Source organism: Ranitomeya variabilis, chromosome 3 (assembly GCF_051348905.1).
Source record: "Ranitomeya variabilis isolate aRanVar5 chromosome 3, aRanVar5.hap1, whole genome shotgun sequence".
Classification (NCBI taxonomy): Eukaryota; Metazoa; Chordata; class Amphibia; order Anura; family Dendrobatidae; genus Ranitomeya; species Ranitomeya variabilis.
Window position 1 is genome coordinate 238,522,181 of NC_135234.1, and position 21,430 is coordinate 238,543,610.

The following is a 21,430-nucleotide window of genomic DNA, read 5'->3' on the forward strand; positions in this document are numbered from 1 at the left end:
CCTGGGGTGGACTCTGTGGTTGACAGGTTGCAGCAGGAGGGGGCTCAGCGTTTTGCTAACCGTCGTCGGTGTGTTGGTTCCCGGCTTCGGGTTGGGGATTTGGTCTGGTTGTCTTCCCGTCATGTCCCTATGAAGGTTTCTTCCCCTAAGTTTAAGCCTCGGTTTATTGGCCCTTATAGGATTTCTGAGATTATCAATCCAGTGTCTTTTCGTTTGGCCCTTCCAGCCTCTTTTTCCATCCATAATGTTTTTCATAGATCTTTGTTGCGGAAATATGTGGTGCCCGTTGTTCCCTCTGTTGATCCTCCTGCCCCGGTGTTGATTGATGGGGAGTTGGAGTATGTGGTTGAGAAGATTTTGGATTCTCGTTTTTCGAGGCGGAGGCTTCAGTGTCTTGTCAAATGGAAGGGTTATGGCCAGGAGGATAATTCTTGGGTTGTTGCCTCCGATGTTCATGCTGATGATTTGGTTCGTGACTTTCATTTGGCTCGTCTGGATCGGCCTGGGGGCTCTGGTGAGGGTTCGGTGACCCCTCCTCAAGGGGGGGGGGTACTGTTGTGAATTCTGCTCTTGGGCTCCCTCCGGTGGTTGTAAGTGGTAGCGCTGCTGTCTCTGAATCGCAGCATTTATCAGGTGTGTTCACTTTGTGCAATTTTGACTGGGCTATTTAGTCTTGCTTCACCCTTTAGTCAGTGCCAGTTGTCCATTGTTCCTGGAGGATTCACATCTCTGCCTGGTCTCTCCTGCTTTGCAGTTCTTTTCAACAAAGATAAGTTCTGGCCTTGATTTTTTGCTGTCCACATGCTGTGGCCTTATTGTTCAGTTCTTTTCCATGTTTTTGTCTTGTCCAGCTTGGTCTGTATAAGGATTTGTTTAGCCAAGCTGGTATCTCTGGAGATGCAGATATACCCTCCATATCTTTAGTTAGCTGTGGAGTTTTTGTATTTTCTGTGGTGGATATTTTCTAGTGTTTTAATACTGACCGCATAGTACTCTGTCCTATCCTTTCTATTTAGCTAGAAGTGGCCTCCTTTGCTAAATTCTGATTTCAGTCTGTGTATGTTTTTTCCCTCTCCTCTCACAGTCAATATTTGTGTGGGGGGGGGGGGGGCTGCCTATCCTTTGGGGATTTTCTCTGAGGCAAGATAGTTTTCCCTTTTCTATCTCTAGGGGTAATTAGTCCTCCGGCTGTGTCGAGATGTCTAGGGAGCGCTAGGTACATTCCACAGCTACTTCTAGTTGCGGTGTTAGGTTCAGGGTCTGCGGTCAGTACAGGCACCACCTTCTCCAGAGTACGTCTCATGCTGCTCCTAGGCCACCAGATCATAACAGGCCCCATAGATGCTCCATATAACAATTTGCCACATATAATTCTCCATACAGCTCATTATGGCCCCATAGATGCTCCATATAACAATGTGCCACATATAATGCTCCATACAGCTCATTATGGCCCCATAGATGCTCCATATAACAATGTGCCACATATAATGCTCCATGCAGTTCTTTATGGTCCCATAGATGCTCCATATAACAATGTGCCACATATAATTCTCCATACAGCTCATTATGGCCCCATAGATGCTCCATATAACAATGTGCCACATATAATGCTCCATACAGCTCATTATGGCCCCATAGATGCTCCATATAACAATTTGCCACATATAATGCTCCATGCAGTTCTTTATGGCCCCATAAGATGCTCCACATAACAATGTGCCACACATAATGCTCCATACAGTTCTCTATGGCCCTATAGATGCTCCATATAACAGTGTGCCACATATAATGCTGCTGCAATAAAAAAAAATGACATACTCACCTCTTGTTGCTGCCCCTCAGGGTCCAGTCTCTCCGCACTTACTGTTCAGGCAGAGGGCGGCACGCACACTAATACGTCATCGCGCCCTCTGACCTGAACAGTCACTGCAAAGGACGCGGAAGACGGAGCGTCACTGGAACGAGGAAAGGTGAATATAAAATACTCACTTGCTCCTGGCGCGGTCCCTGGCAACTTCTCCCAGACAGATGGTCTCCAGCGCCCACAGCTCTTCCTCTGTTCAGAGGTCACTGGTACCGCTCATTACAGTAATGATATGCAGCTCCACCCCTATGGGAATGGATTCCATATTCATTACTTTAATGAGCGGTACCACGTGACCGCTGAACAGGGGAAGAAGCTGCCGGCACCGGAGACCATGGGACATGCAGGGACAGCGCCAGGAGCAGGTGAGTATGCTACATTCGTCGCTCCCCCTCACGCCTACCATGACTCGAGTATAAGCCGAGAGGGGCACTTTCAGCCCATTTTTTTGGGCTTAAAATCTCGGCTTATACTCGAGTATATACAGTACTTTGAAAACCTTGTTGGGATCGTGCATTTCGGACTTCTCCACACCTGCTCTCCATGACTGACCAGTCCTCCTATGTGAGTTTAAGGATAGACCAGTCAGTGTAAGGGAGTGGGATAGGAAGAACCTGCTGGACAACTGCCTCTTACTAGTCCTCCGAGACACATAGTCCACAGCTAGGCATTTGAAAGTATGGTTTCTCTGACAGTGTAGCATTAATTCAGAGAAAATTATAAACTGAGCATCAATCTACTGTCACATTCTCTTTAAAGAGAACTTGTCAGCAGCATTTTACTAAGTAAAGTACTGACAGGCCATATTGGCGCTGTCATACTGATCTACATTTTGTAGATTGTCTTTAATCCTTGTTTGATGTATCCTTGAATTCATCTCTTCATGCATCGGGGCGGGACTGTGAACATGGTCTTCAGCTTTGTTCAATCCCCTCCCCTGTATCGGAGTGTCTTTTCTTCTTTGTTTACATTTTTGTGCCAACACCGTCTTAGCCGCGAGTGACACTTGCACAGTTTGAGCTTTTGGAAGTCTTCAGGAAAATAGCACCAGCAGCTGCGCATGCGTAGATTGCTCAGTGCAGCTGGTGTCATTTTACTGAAGCACACCACTAGTCCTTCCTGCTGGAGGTGTTTGCTCAGATTTAACAAATGGTGGGCTTCAGTAAAATGGCGCTTGTGGCACTGAGCAATCTACACAAGTGCAGCAACTAGCACGATATTCCTTCCAAAAGCTCAATCTGCGCAAGCGCTGCTCGCGGCTATGACTGTGCCAGTGCAAAATTTTAAATATAGAAAAAGAAAAGACTGCGGAGGGGATGGAACAAATTTGAAGACCCTGCCCACAGGCCCTCCCCAATGCACAAAGACATAAATACAAGGAAACTTCAAAAAAGATTAAAGAAAATCTACAAAACAGATTTCTTCACTTGATGTATCATTTTAATCAGTATGACCGTGCCAATATGGCTCTGTAGGTAATAAAATACTGCTGACATGTTCTCTTTAAGGCTGTGTGCACACGATGCGGATTTAGTGCAGATCCGCAGCGTTTTTTTTCCACGCAGAAACGCTGCAGATCCGCACTGTGATTTCCAGTACAATGTAAATCAATGTTTAAAAAAAAAAAAAAGCTGTGCACATGATGCAGAAAAATCAGTGCGGAATTGCTGCGGATTTTAAAGAAGGGCATGTCACTTCTTTTGTGCGGATCTGCAGCGTTTCTGCACCCCTCCATAATAGAAATCCGCATTGGGAAAAACTGCAGAAAATCTGCACAAAATCCGCATCAATTCCGCACAAAAACCGCACTAAATCCGCATAAAAACCACGGCAAATCCGCAGCTGCGGATTCTGCCAGGAGATGCGGATTTTGTGCAGAAAATTCTGCACCTCTTTTCTTACGTGTGCACATAGCCTAAAGGCACAAATTCTTCTTCTAAATGGTCCACCTTTGTCCTCTTCAGCTGTAATGCACATGATTGCTATCCGCTTAGCGGGACTGCTGGAATCCAACATGCTTGATCCCATTTTCCACTCACATCTGCCATGAAGGGAAGAGTCAAGAAGCCCCTTATACATAAGCTTGTCAGTACAGCTCACTGAAAATGTCAGGTTTGCTGGACAGTTATTTTATGTGGGTGCCTAGTTTTATAGTACTATAGTCTTAATTATTGATATTTGCAGTTTTGATAACTTTTATTGCATGTACAGATCTCTTCTAGGCTTTTCATCCTTCCTTACTATACCAAAAACTAATCTGCCATGTGCGTTCTGCCTTTTAGATATTGTAATAATTCTGATGTATTCCAAAGAATGTAAAAACCTATATATGTAATGTTTTCTTTAATAGAATCAGCTGAAAGTTTACCTACTATATAAGAGAATGGCAAATTGTACCTTGCTATATTACCTTCTTTACTGAGTTATGTATTGAGTCACATAGGTAGATAGCAGTAGAAGCCATATCACAAAGAAGCAACTGACAACCAACATAAAAAGCAGGACAGAAATGGCACATGTGAACACAGTCTAAAACAACATAGGGACTCGAACTTAGTAACTACAGTATGTTTCAATGTTATGTTGTGAATTGTGTAATTGAGTATTTTTCCAGTTGCATTACCATGATGTTGTAAACCAAATGTCTTTACCTACAACTGCTTCTAATAGAAGAAAGAATACGGTAATAATGATTTAATAAATTCAGAAAAATGTCATACAATGAAACAAAAACATAATTTTCTTGTTTCTGTAGGTCAGAAAGGACAGTGGTTAAATGGATTCTTTGACCATGCATCTTTTATGGAAATAATGCAGCCATGGGCACAAACCGTAGTGGTTGGAAGAGCCAGGTGAGATGAAGTGGTCTACAATTGTACAATAAATTATAGTTTTTATTTTACAAACTTTTTATTATTATCTTCAGTTTTTCTTTTCTCTATTTACACTTATGCTAATCTTTGGTGGGCAAACAGTGTGTTCTCATACATTACAATCACCCTAGAGTAGGTATTTTGAGGTTAAGGATATAAATGTGTTGCCAATGGGGATGCAAATACTTGGGAGGCTTGCATTTTCATAATTTAATTGATCATGTATCCCATGACACAAATCTGTGCTCATGTGTGGTCCTTCTGCTCTAACCCAACCATTTTTGTCTACTGATTAGGCCACCCCAGGAGAAATGTACAGCTAGAGTCGTCTTCACCTGACAGTAACTGTTGATAACTAGGGGCAGGAAAAGCCGCATCATTTAAGAAGCCATTGGGGCATATTTATGACAACTGTCGAAAATTAAAACTGGCTTTGTTACCCATAGCATCCAATCAGCACAGCTCCGCTTTTCTTTTACCAGAGCAGTTTAGGAAAACTGAACACTGAAATTTTGCTATTGGAGACCAAAAAAATATTCTCATAAAGGTTTCTTATAGATAAAAGGAAAAAGTGCTACGTTCAAAGCAAAAACCCTTGTGCCTAGTAGATTCCCAGAAGGTACCGGTGTGTTAACTGGAAGGATATGTGCACACAGCATCTTTTTGATGCCAGCACAGTCGCCACATTTTATCAGGCGCCGCAGCTTCAGAAAAACACTAGCAGATATCTTCCTGAAGTCGATGGTTTTGCCTTGCTGCCAGCGTTTTTGACGTTGAAGTATAGAGTACAGTCGGCGTCCCAGCGAAAGGTGCTGATTAATGAGCATGTCACTTCTTTTAACCACTTTAGAGTTTCTGAAACCCTGAAGCAGTTACAAGAAGTGACAAAAGGCTGAACATGTGCACAGCAATGTCTTTTTGACATGGCTGTGCATTATGTTCATTTTATGAAAAAGACGCTGTTTGCCGTTGTTTGTTTTTGTTTTTTTTGCAGCATTTTGTTCATGCGTCAACAAAGCCACTTCAGGAAGCTATCCGCCAGTTTTTTGTTTTTGTTTAATAGAGTGCTAGCAAGAATCTGCTGTGTTAAATAAACGCATTTTTGTAGCATTTTTGCATGTTTTTGTCACCCATTTATTTGAGTAGGTGAAAACTGCTGCAAAAGCACTGAAAGAATTGACACTCTGTGCCTTAGCAAATATACAACAAACCTTAGAATATTAAAAAAAAAAAAAAAGTTGAGCTTGGTTTGTTAGTATACATGCAGCACATAAACGCATGCTCACATTGGCAATAAATGTATAATAGGCATCGTATGCACAACTAGAATAGGTTCTAAGGTAGGTTTCCACACCGTGTACCAATAGAAGAATAAAACCTGGCACTCAACTTATGATGAAGCTCTTTGGTAGTTTTTAATGTAGTAGAAGTAGTAAGATACAACAAAAACGTTTCGGTGACAGGTGGTCTTCTTCAGTTACATGCGGCCAAGTAGGGAATGAATATGTGGTGGCCATAGTGAAGTTAGTTTGTTGTGTCACGCATCTATATCCGGAGTATGTCACTGTGGAGGCAACGAGTCCAGGCCAGTTTAACCAGTGCCTTTAAATAGCCAGTAGAAGTGGAGCGTCCACGTGTCATGCAGCAATGCAGTGTCCACCGCTAGTCAGCTGGCAATAAAGCATGCAAAACCTACGAGAAGCAAAATAAACATAAACCCTGCTGTAACTAAATAAATAAAAAGCAAAAGTGCATTTAAATAACACAGAGTTCTTAGTAACACTGTTTTTGATCAAAAATAGCATAAAAGTCATCCCACTGTCGACAAGGTGACTCCTATAGGGACGGTCCTACACTGTCTAATATTACAAACCTTACCATGTGTCAGAGTTAACCTCAGTGTGTGAATAAGGGCAGACAAAGGACTGGGTCCCAAACTTTGGATACCAGCCTGGGGAAGCTTTTGAATTAAATTTCCAGCTCAGGAGAGGGAGGCCACACCCCAGCTTGCACAAAATGCAAAAATACAAAGAAGAAACACAAAAATTGAACTCTGTTTAAGTTGGTATACATGCTGCACATAAATGCATATTCCCTTTGGCCATAAAGCAAATAAAACCAACAAGAAGCAAAATTAACATAAACCCTGCTGGAACTAAATAAGTAAAAAGCAAAAGTGCTTTTGATCAATAACAGTATTACTAAGAACCCTGTGTTACCGTATATACTCGAGTATAAGCCGACCCAAGTATAAGCCGACCCCCCCTAATTTTGCCACAAAAAACTGGGAAAACTTATTGACTCGAGTATAAGCCTAGGGTGGAAAATGCAGCAGCTACCGGTGAATTTCAAAAATAAAAATAGATGCTCCATACCGTTCATTATGGCCCCATAGCTGTGCCATATAGTGCTCTGCACCGTTCATTATTGCCCCATAGCTGTACCATTTAGTGCTCTGCACCGTTCATTATTGCCCCATAGCTGTACCATAGAAAGCTGTGCCATATAGTGCTCTGCACCGTTCATTATTGCCCCATAGCTGTGCCATATAGTGCTCTGCACCGTTCATTATTGCCCCATAGCTGTACCATAGAAAGCTGTGCCATATAGTGCTCTGCACCGTTCATTATTGCCCCATAGCTGTGCCATATAGTGCTCTGCACCGTTCATTATTGCCCCATAGCTGTGCCATATAGTGCTCTGCACCGTTCATTATTGCCCCATAGCTGTGCTATATAGTGCTCTGCACCGTTCATTATTGCCCCATAGCTGTACCATATAGTGCTCTGCACCGTTCATTATTGCCCCATAGCTGTGCCATATAGTGCTCTGCACCGTTCATTATTGCCCCATAGCTGTGCCATATAGTGCTCTGCACCGTTCATTATTGCCCCATAGCTGTGCCATATAGTGCTCTGCACCGTTCATTATTGCCCCATAGCTGTGCCATATAGTGCTCTGCACCGTTCATTATTGCCCCATAGCTGTGCCATATAGTGCTCTGCACCGTTCATTATTGCCCCATAGCTGTGCCATATAGTGCTCTGCACCGTTCATTATTGCCCCATAGCTGTGCCATATAGTGCTCTGCACCGTTCATTATTGCCCCATAGCTGTGCCATATAGTGCTCTGCACCGTTCATTATTGCCCCATAGCTGTGCCATATAGTGCTCTGCACCGTTCATTATTGCCCCATAGCTGTACCATAGAAAGCTGTGCCATATAGTGCTCTGCACCGTTCATTATTGCCCCATAGCTGTACCATAGAAAGCTGTGCCATATAGTGCTCTGCACCGTTCATTATTGCCCCATAGCTGTGCCATATAGTGCTCTGCACCGTTCATTATTGCCCCATAGCTGTGCCATATAGTGCTCTGCACCGTTCATTATTGCCCCATAGCTGTACCATAGAAAGCTGTGCCATATAGTGCTCTGCACCGTTCATTATTGCCCCATAGCTGTGCCATATAGTGCTCTGCACCGTTCATTATTGCCCCATAGCTGTGCCATATAGTGCTCTGCACCGTTCATTATTGCCCAATAGCTGTACCATAGAAAGCTGTGCCATATAGTGCTCTGCACCGTTCATTATTGCCCCATAGCTGTGCCATATAGTGCTCTGCACCGTTCATTATTGCCCCATAGCTGTGCCATATAGTGCTCTGCACCGTTCATTATTGCCCCATAGCTGTGCCATATAGTGCTCTGCACCGTTCATTATTGCCCCATAGCTGTACCATAGAAAGCTGTGCCATATAGTGCTCTGCACCGTTCATTAATGCCCCATAGCTGTGCCATATAGTGCTCTGCACCGTTCATTATTGCCCCATAGCTGTGCCATATAGTGCTCTGCACCATTCATTATTGCCCCATTGCTGTGCCATATAGTGCTCTGCACCGTTCATTATTGCCCCATAGCTGTGCCATATAGTGCTCTGCACCGTTCATTATTGCCCCATAGCTGTGCCATATAGTGCTCTGCACCGTTCATTATTGCCCCATAGCTGTGCCATATAGTGCTCTGCACCGTTCATTATTGCCCCATAGATGTACCATAGAAAGCTGTGCCATTGCTGCTGCTGCTGCTGCAATAAAAAAAAAAAGACATACTCACCTCTCTTGCTTGCAGCTCCTCGGCGCCATCTTCCCGGCGTCTCCCTGCACTGACTGATCAGGCAGAGGGCGGCGCGCACACTATATGCGTCATCGCGCCCTCTGACCTGCACAGTCAGTGCGGAGAGACGCTGGGAAGATGGAGCGGCGCCCGGCGTGTGGAACGCGGACAGGTGAATATGTAATACTTACCTGCTCCCGGCGTCCCGCTCCTTCCCCCGGACAGCTGGTCTCCGGGTGCCGCAGCCTCTTCCTCTATCAGCGGTCACCGTTACCGCTCATTAGAGAAATGAATATGCGGCTCCACCCCTATAGGAGTGGAGTCCATATTCCTAAGTTTAATGAGCGGTCCCACGTGACCGCTGAACAGGGGAAGAGCTGCAGCACCCGGAGACCGTGGGACGGGCAGGGGGAGCGCCAGGAGCCCCGGAAGCAGGTAAGTATGCCTCAGCGCCCTCTCCCCCTCACCCGCCGACCCTGCCGCCGACCGTGACTCGAGTATAAGCCGAGAGGGGCACTTTCAGCCCAAAAATTTGGGCTGAAAATCTCGGCTTATACTCGAGTATATACGGTATTTAAATGCACTTTTGCTCCTTACGTATTTAGTTACAGCAGGGTTTATGTTCATTTTGCTTCTTGTAGGTTTTGAAGGCTTAAAATATGTGTGGAGAAAAAGTGTGTATACGTAAGATTTCACAAATCTAATTGATTATGCTGGTACTGTAAAACACGGCTTATTTTATACAGGTACACTTTGTGAACAATGTGACAAAAAGGACATGTCTGAACATGCCCTTAGGCCTCATTCTTATGTCTGTGTTTGTTCATGTACAAAATAAAATAGTACTAGTGTCATCGGTATTTTTGATACAAGTTTTATAAATGTTTGGTCAGTATGTCCGTCTTTACCGTCAAGATTCTCCTATCCTAGGAATGTGGACTGCACACTCATAGACTTGTATTGATACTTTTCATTAGTGATGCAGGTAAAAAACTGACAAGTCTCTTTAATTTTTGCATGAATACACGGTCCACAAAGAAAACGACATGTGAATAGCCCCATAGACGTGTACGTGATCTGTCCATGAAAATCATTAATAGAACACATGCGTTAAACATTGACGTCTGACTTCCAGTCTTTTAATTGTCTGGGGGGAATTAGCAGTTGAGTTCATAAAAGAATATCTGAAGATGTGTTGTTCTGTGGTATATAAAGCGTGTTATGCTCAAGGTTCAGGATAAACCCTAAAATACAGGAAAAAAAATAAAAAAACTGCAATTTTCTGTCTAGCGTTGTTTGTCCGCTCGTGGAGATACACTGCAGTGAATCATAAATGCACTTTCTATGGTGCATGCTGTTAAAACAAATCAACTACTGAGTGAGAAAGGAATATGTGTCTTCTGTTCACAGTTTTCTCAGTATTATACAAGTCTACCTTACAAAAAATAAATACCGATAAAAGGAATGAAAAACATAACCCAAGAACCGCAATGAGCAAGATAAGGTAAAATTAGGCCTATGTGAAAAAAATAAATAGAGAGATGCATTACAGTGATTGTTTAGTCATGGTGTTGTAGTATTGTGTCTAGTTTTCCTGATCTTTATAGACCCTAGCAATTCCACTGACATTGGCTAAGTGTCCGACTATAGAACAGCTCTTTCGGGGACTGAGAATTCTGGGACTGTCGGGTATGGCGAGTTCCCTGCATGGTTTCTACCTGCCCCTGATATTGGCTAAGTGTCTGAATATACAATAGCGCTGTGGGGGCTGTGCAGACATCGGAGTCACTCTACAGTCTGCTCCATCTTTGAGAATTCTGGGACTGTCTGGGGCATGTGCTATCCAGAACAATGATATTTTAAGTCTAATTAAAAATCATTGAACTCTATGAATGGGTGTTTTTCTCATTTGTCAATTTGCCAGGTGATTGTCCACCTGTTTAGATAGACCAATAATCAAGCATGACTCGTTTTCGATTACTAGCTCATCTAAATAGGCCTTAAGCCTAGGATCTAAGGAACTATGGCACGTGTTCTCCATGCAATGGGGTTCTGTGTCCCCAGTGTGATAATGACTAATCCATTGTAGAAGAGGTTCCCCAAACCTCCAGGGGATCTCTCATGGTAAAAAGGTTAGGAATCATGGACAAGGCTGCTGAACTTCTGCACATATGCCTTGTCAACTAGCTGAGCATGCTGATTCATTATACAGTACTTCTCTTCCTATGATTTGACCGGATTTCACTGTATTTCATCCTTGTAACCTGGAGATGTCATTGTTACATTAATTTCATTTTATGCCTCATACAAAATTAATAAATGTTAATTGTTTCATTCCCCAGATTAGGTTAAAAAAGAAGGAGGAGAGCCAAATGAGTGGCGTGCCCCCCGTGTGTGCCTCACCACAAATCCTACTCCAGTCCCTGCTGGAGGTAAGATTTGTGGCATAAGGAACACTGTCATGAATTTGAGAGTGACGGTCCCCAATCCTCGTCTCCACCCACTTTGTTGGAGTAGGGCAAAAATGTTGTGGGAAATCCAAAAGTCAACAAAATTTTAGTGCACTCATCAGTTGGGCCAAAATTAGGCCACTTTTTAAAGCTTTCTATGCTAGAATACTGTCACCAAAGCCTTGATGAATCTGACCCTTTATATGTTCCTGTAATTACATTTTTAAATTACGGTAGTTGGCTTGGATAGAAAAAAATGTTAAATATAACAGTTTCCTTTATATTTGTGATTTTTTTTTTTAAAACAAGATTTAGGGTATCCATTATAAGTTCATGCTAAAAACATACAACTCTGCCCTTCACCTCTCCAAACAAACCTATTTCGACACCCTCATCACCTCACTATCCAATAACCCTAAACGTCTCTTTGACACTTTCCAGTCCCTACTCAACCCAAGAGATCTCCGCGCTGACGGTCTGGCCAATTACTTCAAAGAAAAAATTGACCACATTCGACAGGAAATCATCTCCCAATCTCTTCATGCCATGCACTGTCCTCCCTCCCCCACTGCATCTAGTTCACTCTCTGACTTTGAACCAGTTACAGAAGAAGAAGTAATCAGGCTCCTTGCATCTTCTCGCCCAACCACTTGCACCAGTGACCCCATTCCGTCACATCTCCTCCAGTCCCTTTCCCCGGCTGTCACCTCTCACCTAACAAAAATATTCAACCTTTCTCTCACTTCCGGAATTTTTCCATCCTCATTTAAGCATGCCATCATACATCCATTACTTAAAAAACCTAAGACCTGTCTCTAATCTTCCCTTCATCTCCAAACTCCTCGAACGCCTGGTCCACTCCCGTCCTACCCGCTATCTCTCAGATAGCTCTCTTCTCGACCCTCTCCAATCTGGTTTCCGCTCTTTACACTCTACTGAAACTGCCCTCACTAAAGTCTCTAAGGACCTACTAACAGCTAAATCTAATGGTCACTACTCCATGCTAATTCTCCTGGATCTGTCCGCAGCATTTGACACTGGATCATCAGCTCCTCCTCACTATGCTCCGCTCCATCGGCCTCAAGGACACCGTTCTCTCCTGGTTCTCCTCCTATCTCTCTGACCGCTCCTTCACTGTATCTTTTGCTGGTTCCTCTCCTCTCACCTTCCCCTTACTGTTGGGGTTCCTCAAGGATCAGTCCTAGGCCCCCTCCTCTTCCCTTTGTATACTGCCCCTATTGGACAAACAATCAGTAGATTTGGTTTCCAGTACCATCTCTATGCTGACGACACCCAATTATACACTTCTTCTCCTGTTATCACGCCGACCTTTTTAGAAAACACCAGTGATTGTCTTACCGCTGTTTCTAACATCATGTCCTCCCTCTATCTGAAACTGAACCTGTCAAAAACTGAACTCCTCGTGTGCTCTCCCTCTACTAACCTACCTTTGCCTGACATTGCCATCCCCGTGTGCGGTTCCACCATTACTCCAAAGCAACATGCCCGCTGCCTTGGGGTCATACTTGATTCGGAGCTTTCATTCACCCCCCACATCCGATCACTGGCTCGCTCTTCTTATCTGCATCTCAAAAACATTTCTAGAATTCGCCCTTTTCTTACTTTCGACTCTGCAAAAACTCTTAGGCCATGTGCACACGTTCAGTATTTTTCGCGTTTTTTTCGTGTTTTTTCGCTATAAAAACGTGAAAAAAACGCTTACATATGCCTCCTATTATTTTAAGTGTATTCCGCATTTTTTGTGCAAATGTAGCCTTTTTTTCCGCGAAAAAATCGCATCGCGGAAAAAAAAGCAACATGTTCATTAAAATGTGGAATTGCAGGGGATTCCGCACACCTAGGGGTCCATTGATCTGCTTACTTCCCGCACGGGGCTGTGCACACCAAGCGGGAAGTAGGCAGATTATGTGCAGTTGGTACCCAGGGTGGAGGAGAGGAGACTCTCCTCCACGCACTGGGCACCATATAAGTGGTCAAAAAATAAGAATTAAAATAAAAAATAGCGATATACTCACCCTCGATGTCTTCCCGCCTCCACTGCATGCTGCCGCTTCGGTTCCTGTAGCTGATGTGCGGCGAAGGACCTCGCCGATGACGTCACTGTCCTGTGATTGGTCGTGAGCGGTCATGTGACCGCTCACGTGACCGTGACGTCACGGAAGGTCCTGCGCGCACACACCAGCTATAGGAAGACGAACGGACGCCGCTGATGAGATGTCTGGGTGAGTATAAGCATTTTTTTATTTTTTTTATTATTTTTAAACATTCTCTCTTTTACTATAGATGCTGCATAAGCTGCATCTATAGTAAAAAGTTGGTCACACTTGTCAAACAGTATGTTTGACAAGTGTGACCAACTTGTCAGTCAGTTTTCCAAGCGATGCTACAGATCGCTTGGAAAACTTTAGCATTCTGCAAGCTAATTACGCTTGCAGAATGCTAAAAAAAACGCGAAAAAAAAGGAAAAAAAACGCAAAAAAAAAAAATGCGGATTTCTTGCAGAAAATTTCCGGTTTTCTTCAGGAAATTTCTGCAAGAAATCCTGAACGTGTGCACATACCCTTACTGTTTCACTTATTCATTCTCGTCTGGACTATTGTAACGCTCTACTAATCGGCCTCCCTCTTACCAAACTCTCCCCGCTCCAATCTGTCCTGAATGCTGCTGCCAGGATCATATTCCTCACCAACCATTACACCGATGCCTCTACCTTGTGCCAGTCATTACACTGGCTACCCATCCACTCCAGAATCCAGTACAAAACTACTACCCTCATCCACAAAGCACTCCATGGCTCAGCACCACCCTACATTTCCTCTCTGGTCTCAGTCTACCAACCTACCCGTGCCCTCCGCTCCGCTAATGACCTCAGGTTAGCATCCTCAATAATCAGAACCTCGCACTCCCGTCTCCAAGACTTTACACGTGCTGCGCCGACTCTTTGGAATGTACTACCTAGGTTAATCAGATTAATCCCCAATCCCCACAGTTTTAAGCGCGCCCTAAAAACTCATTTGTTCAGATTGGCCTACCGCCTCAATGCATTAACTTAACTATCCCTGTGTGGCCCATTAAAAAAAAAACAAAAAAAAAACAAACATAATCAGGTTCCTCGCATCATGTTCTCATACACTTCATGCAGTTAATAGCCTCTGTGTCTGTACTGCTACATACTTAGGCAGTTAACTGGTTCATGCAGCTTTGCATGAACACCCGAGCCTAAGGGTACCGTCACACAGTGCCATTTTCATCGCTACGACGGCACGATTCGTGACGTTCTAGCGATATCGTTACGATATCGTTGTTTCTGACATGCTACTGCGATCCGGATCCCCGCTGAGAATCGTACGTCGTAGCAGATCGTTTGAAACTTTCTTTCGTCGTCTAGTGTCCCGCTGTGGCGGCATGATTGCATCGTGTGACACAGGTTGTATACGATGTGCGCACAGTAACCAACGGCTTCTACATCGCAAATACGTCATGAAATTATCGCTCCAGCTCCGTGTATTGCAACGTGTGACCGCAGTCTACGACGCTGGAGCGATAATCATACGACGCTGCAACGTCACGAATCGTGCCGTCGTAGCGATGAAAATGGCACTGTGTGATGGTACCCTTACACTATGGCTGGTCTGAATAACTAAAGCAATTGTCACCATCCACCTCTCGCGTCTCCCCTTTTCCTCATAGTTTGTAAGCTTGCGAGCAGGGCCCTCATTCCCCTTGGTATCTATTTTGAACTGTGATTTCTGTTATGCTGTAATGTCTATTGTCTGTACAAGTCCCCTCTATAATTTGTAAAGCGCTGCGGAATATGTTGGCGCTATATAAATAAAATTATTATTATTACTATTATGTGCATACAGTATCTCATAGACCCTTATTTTTCCTGTAATGTCTTCATGTCGTCTTTTATGTTGTTTTTACACATATGACTTTTTGATCGCTTTTTATTTAATTTTCTGTGTTTCACATGAAAAAGCAGAAAATAAATGAACTTGAAAGGAATAAAAAGCAAAATAGGGTCTTATCTGTATAGATAGTGTAGAGGAGAATACCCACTATTGTGCTCACCTGATAAGGTTGTGTGCACACAACCACTGAAAGAGGCTAGGGCTGCTGCAGACCCACGAGGAAGGAATCAAAGGTGTTGGCATGGTATTGGGTTTACCTGCGCTGCCATCAATAGATGATAAGGCAGGAATCCAAAGATCAATTGCTGCGGTTTATTGATCAACCACGGTTTTGAATGAGCAACATTTTTGGTGTGTTTTATATAAATTTTTTGGTGGTGTAAGTATAGTTTAGGTTGTTTTGGGTGCGGTGATGCCAATTATGTGAAAGGGTTTTTGTGATTATTTTTGTTTTAGTGCAAACAGTGAATTTTTTTGTGGTGAACCAGGTTTTCGTGATTTCTGTTCGTTTTCTTTGTGTATTTTCTACTTTAACTGTTTTTTACTTTTTTCAATTAGTCTCCCTGTACTCGTGTACTGTAGTGCCCGAGACCTGTCAGTGTCTCACTGACTCACCTGTTACACCCTGCTTATAGCAGGATCTAGCAGGTCACTGTACCCTGGTGTCATAAGATGACTCCAGGGTACCATGGAAACCATTGGCACCTGCGATTTCAATCTGGGATCGATGGTGTCAAAGGGGGTCTTTTAACCTGGGCGGAAATGCACTAGAAATGCGTTTAAACCACATGTAACTTTATAAGGTTTTAGCAAAGAAAATATACTTCAAAATAAAAAATAGTACCATTTTAAATAATATCAAGTACTAGGATGTCATATTGCAAATCATGGTACATAATGCAGGACTAAATGACGGACTGATCGTCAATACTAATAAATCTCAAAAAGAACACACCAAAAAACGATCATATAGCCCAAAAGTATTGAAAAAAATGCAATTTGTTTATTAACATCTATAAATACATAAATAGACAATTGAAACGGGAGGAAAGGAGAACGGCCACAAAGTGCATAAGTGCAGATACAGGAAAAAAGAACCTAAGACTTAGTTTGTTTGGCCACAAATCAGTCATACATTAACCATGTTTTACTTAGCGAATCGCTATCTCTAAAAAGAGTAATCAAGATAATATACCCTATAATATTTCTCCATAGTCTGGTGACCCAACCCCGCTATGATGTATAATGAAGGCATGTGCGCAAAACAAACCATGTAATAATACGCATACCTCGCTTGGACACCGTGTAGAAGGAGTAGAGGGGAGGCCAGCAGCGCACACGTCACCCCGATGTGCGTTTCGGCGATGCCTTTGTCATGCCCCTGACGAGATCTCGATGACATCACTGCTGGTCACTGAGGCTGCGCTCGCATCAGCACATTCATCAGTGGTTCTCAGCCTGGACAGTTCTATCTTGGCACTGTCCAGGTTGAAAACTATTTACCGTATCCCCCAGACATAGATTACAGTGTGGGACAGAACGATGGATAGGTGAGGGATATTGCCTGAGAATACTAGCCCCCAGATGTCTGCTTTAGCAAGGCTGGTTGTCCAAAATGAGAGGGACCCCACACCGTTTTTTTAAATTATTTATTTAAATAATTAAAAAAATATACAGTGGGGACCCCTCTATTCTTGATAACTAACCTTGTTGAAGCTGACAGCTGAGGGCTGCAGCCCCCCGCTGAGAGTTTTGCCTGGCTGGTTTTCAAAAATACAGGAGAACCCACGCCGTTTCTTTTAATTATTAATTTACAGCACAGGAGCCGCCTGATGAATACTCCCATCAGCTTCTCCTGCTCTCACTGTTATTAGTGGCAGCAGGTGTTGGCTGATGGGAGCTGTAGTACCATCAGCTGACACCAGTGACCGGAGGTAAACTTTGGCGCATCTTGGCATCGTCCAGGGTGAAAACTATTTATTCCCCAGACATGGATTACGGCGTGGGACAGAACAACGGATAGGTGAGGGATATTGTTGTTTTTTCTTTTTGTTTCCTTATAGGAGACTAGGTATTCATTGGAATTAGGCGTCAGTTGAGTATAACTGTGTTTGTTATTTTTAAATAAAAAAAGTAAAAGTGTGTTTTGTTTTATTTTTAATAAAATACTTTATTCTGGCTGTGTCTTTATTTACCATGTAACTATAGGATTATTAACAGATAGGGGTCTTATAGTCGCATCTCCATTACTAATCCGTGGGCTTGATGTCATCTGAAAATTCAAAGGTGACATCAACCCCACAAATATGAACCCTACTTGCCACCGCTACAGGGCAAGTGGGAAGAGCCTGGCAAAGCGCCAGAACTGGCGCATCTGATAGAGGCACCTTTTATGGACAGCTGCGGGCTGCTATTTTTAGGCTGGGGGGTCAATATCCATGGCCCCTTACCAGCCTGAGAATACTAGCCCCCCAGCTGTCTGCTTTAGCCTGGCTAGTTGTGAAAAATGGGGGGGGTCTCATGCTGTTTTTAAAATTATTTATTTAAATTATTAAAAATTGCAGTGTGAATACCCCAATATTCTTGATAACCAGCCTTGCTGAATCTGACAGCTAAGTGTTGCAGCCCCCAGCTGTGAGTTTTGCTTGGCTGGTTATTAAAAATACAAGGGAACACATGCAGTTTTTTTTTTTTAATTATTTATTTACAGCACAGGAGTCGGCTAATGACTACATCCATTAACCGCTCCTGCTCTCACTGTTATTAACGGCAGCAGGTGCTCTCCTTTCCCCGCCTGGTGCAGGCACAGTGAGCGCTGCCCGTCTTTCCTCATATGCAGCCCAGCTGACTGCTCCTGCGCGGCCGCCCTGCTTGTGATTCCCAGCCCCGCAGTGACTTATGATTTATTCAGGCTCACTGCGCCTGCACCAGGCAGGGGAAAAGAGCGCAGGCGCCGGCTATTTTGAAAACAGCGGTGAGGAGGAGGCGGCGCCTGGCACCAAGAAGATGTGAGTGACAGCTGTGTGCTGTCTGAAGCAGGGGGGAAACGCCGGCCCACTTGACTGAAGACCAGGTATTTCGGACAAATTATAAAACTGATTATTTCTCTAGTTACAGCACCCAGAACTAAAAAAGCCACCTTGTCAGAATGAAGCATCACTGCTGCACAAGGTGGCTCTTTTAGTTTGAAACGACTTGGGGGGGGGGGGGGGGTGACAGGTGCCCTTTAAAGCTGAACTGTAGGTAACGATGCAGTGTGAACATACCCTAACATATGAACTACCTGGGTGGTTGTGCTTTTTTGCTTTTCATTAAGTTGTGAATTGAATTGACATGTGATAGAAATAGTCTGATACATTGTGCTCTATGCAGTTTTCATTTTTTCCTATAATGTGTCGGCGTATAATCAGATGTGTCTGGTTCTTTGTGAAGTAGCACAAACTGTTAAGATAGTTTTTCTATGCAGGAACTAAACTGCTGAAACTTTCTCCATTCAAGTTTTGTTCAACAATTTTTTCCCCCTTTTGAACCACCTGGCACCAAGGTATAACTAATGTGTAAAAACTAGAATTGGTCTCTTTCAAAGCAGTGACATTTTGACAAGAAAAGGATGTAATAGACATAACTGTATTCTTCAGGGAATGCTTCCTGTAAGTGCCTCCAAAACTCATCTTTTTGTGTGTACTGTATGTTTGTAATATATGTGTTCTGGGCTGTAAATTGTCTTTTATTATACTCCAGCCTCCAGTCCGAGGATGTGCCATAAAACAAGATGTAGCATCTCCATGTACAGAGACTGATAAAATTTATATGAAATATAATGGAAAGCAGAAGTTGTTTTGAGCTATTTGTCCCCATTTCATAAATAATAATCCTCTGCTAAAGATATTTATTACCTCCCATCCTTATTACATTCACCTTTAGCTTTGCATTTGGTGCAGTTGTGAGATGTAATGTTATTATTAACCAGGAGTCTACTACTACCCTACTCAGTTGATAAGTTTGGATAAAAATCTGCATAATAAGCAAAATGATTTTTTTTTGTTTACTATATAACACTATTTTATTCTACAGCCCTGTCTTTTTCACAGATGGCATTCTTACCTATGATAGTCTATGGGAGTATTCACATGTCACTTTTTTTTTGCAGACCAAGTGTTCTGTACAAAGTCACAGAGATACATTTGATATTTTAGACCAAGGGGTTCTCCAAAAAATTAAGGGACAAAGTTGTTGAGAAGTACAAGTCAGGGTTGGGTTTAAAAAAAAATTAAAATAATGATAATCACAAACTCTGATGATCTCCCAGAGCACCATTAAATCCATTTTCATCAAATGGAGAGAACATGGTGCACAACAAACTTTCTTTTAAAGCGTGGTGCGTTTATCCAAAATGAAGTCAAGACAGGTGCTGGTAGTGGGGGACTCAAGTATTAGGGGAACAGATAGGGCAATCTGTCACAAAGACAGGGATCGTCGGACGGTGTGCTGCCTACCTGGCGCTCGAGTCCGACACATCGCTGATCGGGTGGACAAATTACTGGGAGGGGCTGGTGAGGACCCAGCGGTCATGGTGCATATTGGCACAAATGACAAAGTTAGAGGTAGGTGGAAGGTCCTTAAAGATGATTTCAGGGAATTAGGCTGCAAGCTGAAAGCAAGGGCCTCCAACGTGGTATTTTCCTAAATACTGCCTGTACCACGTGCCACGCCAGAGAGGCAACGGGAGATTAGGGAGGTTAATAAGTGGCTCAAGAATTGGTGTAGCAAGGAGGGGTTTGGGCCCCTGCAGACCTGAGCCGACTTCTCAGTGGGCTACAGGCTCTACGCTAGGGACGGGCTGCACCTCAATGGGGAAGGTGCAGCTGTGCTGGGGAGAAAATGGCTAGAAGGTTGGAGGAGTGTTTAAACTAGGGATTGTGGGGGAAGGTATTCAATTTATAGTAGGGGAAGATAGGGCAGATAGAGACCTGGGCACAAATAAGGAAGTTGGGGGTGGCATGGGGGGGTGGGGTTAGAACAGTTAATAATTTAAGAAAGAATAGAGGTACAGAGAGGAACATCAAGTGCATGTATACTAATGCCAGAAGCCTCGCCAACAAAAGGGAGGAATTAGAATTAATGTTGTTGGAGCATAATTATGACATGGTGGGGATATCTGAAACATGGCTGGATGAGAGCCATGACTGGGCTGTTAATTTGCAGGGCTATAGTCTGTTCAGAAATGACCGTACAGATAAGCGAGGGGGAGGGGTGTTTCTGTATGTAAAATCGTCCTTAAAACCCATCCGGCATGATAATATAGGTGAATTTAATGAAAATGTAGAGTCCCTGTGGGTGGAGATAAGGGGAGGGGGGAAAAATAATAAATTACTGATAGGGGTTTGTTATAAATCTCCAAAAATAATGGAAGCAATGGAGAATATCCTTGTAAAGCAAATAGATGAAGCTGCGACTCAAGGAGAAGTCATTATTATGGGGACTTCAACTACCCTAAAATAGATTGGGGAACAGAAACCTGCAGTTCCAGCAAAGGTAATCGGTTTTTGACAACTATGAGAGACAATTACCTTTCACAACTGGTTCAGGACCCATCAAGAAGGGGGGCACTGCTAGACCTAATATTAACCAACAGGCCAGACCGCATATCAAATATAAGGGTTGGGGGTCACTTGGGGAATAGTGATCACAAAATAATACGTTTTCATGTATCCTTTAATAAGATGTGTAGTAGAGGGGTGACAAGGACACTAAACTTCAGGAGGGCAAATTTCCAACGGATGAGAGATGATCTTGGTGCAATTAACTGGGACGATATCCTGAGACATACAAATACACAAAGAAAATGGGAGACGTTTCTTAGCATCCTGGATAGGACCTGTGCACAGTATATACCGTATGGGAATAAACATACTATAAATAGGAGGAAACCAATATGGCTAAATAGAACTGTAAGGGGTGCAATAAGTGACAAAAAGAAAGCATTTAGAGAATTAAAGGAAGTAGGTAGTGATGAGGCATTAAATAAATACAAAAAAATAAATAAATTCTGTAAAAAGCAAATCAAGGCAGCAAAAATTGAGACAGAGAGACTCACTGCCAGAGAGAGTAAAAATAATCCCAAAATATTCTTTAACTACATAAATAGTAAGAAACTAAAAAACGAAAGTGTTGGCCCCCTTAAAAATAG

General features: G+C 43.2%; 1 protein-coding gene across 2 annotated transcripts in view; it reads left to right on the top strand.

Annotated features, from left to right (window-relative positions):
• ACACA (acetyl-CoA carboxylase alpha) overlaps window positions 1–21,430 on the top strand; it is a 483,059-nt gene that overhangs the window by 353,920 nt on the left and 107,709 nt on the right. For both annotated transcript variants that reach the window (XM_077295311.1, XM_077295310.1), the window contains exon 48: window positions 4,623–4,719. In XM_077295311.1, coding sequence (XP_077151426.1) covers window positions 4,623–4,719 — 97 coding nt within the window. The remainder of the gene's footprint in view (window positions 1–4,622; window positions 4,720–21,430) is intronic.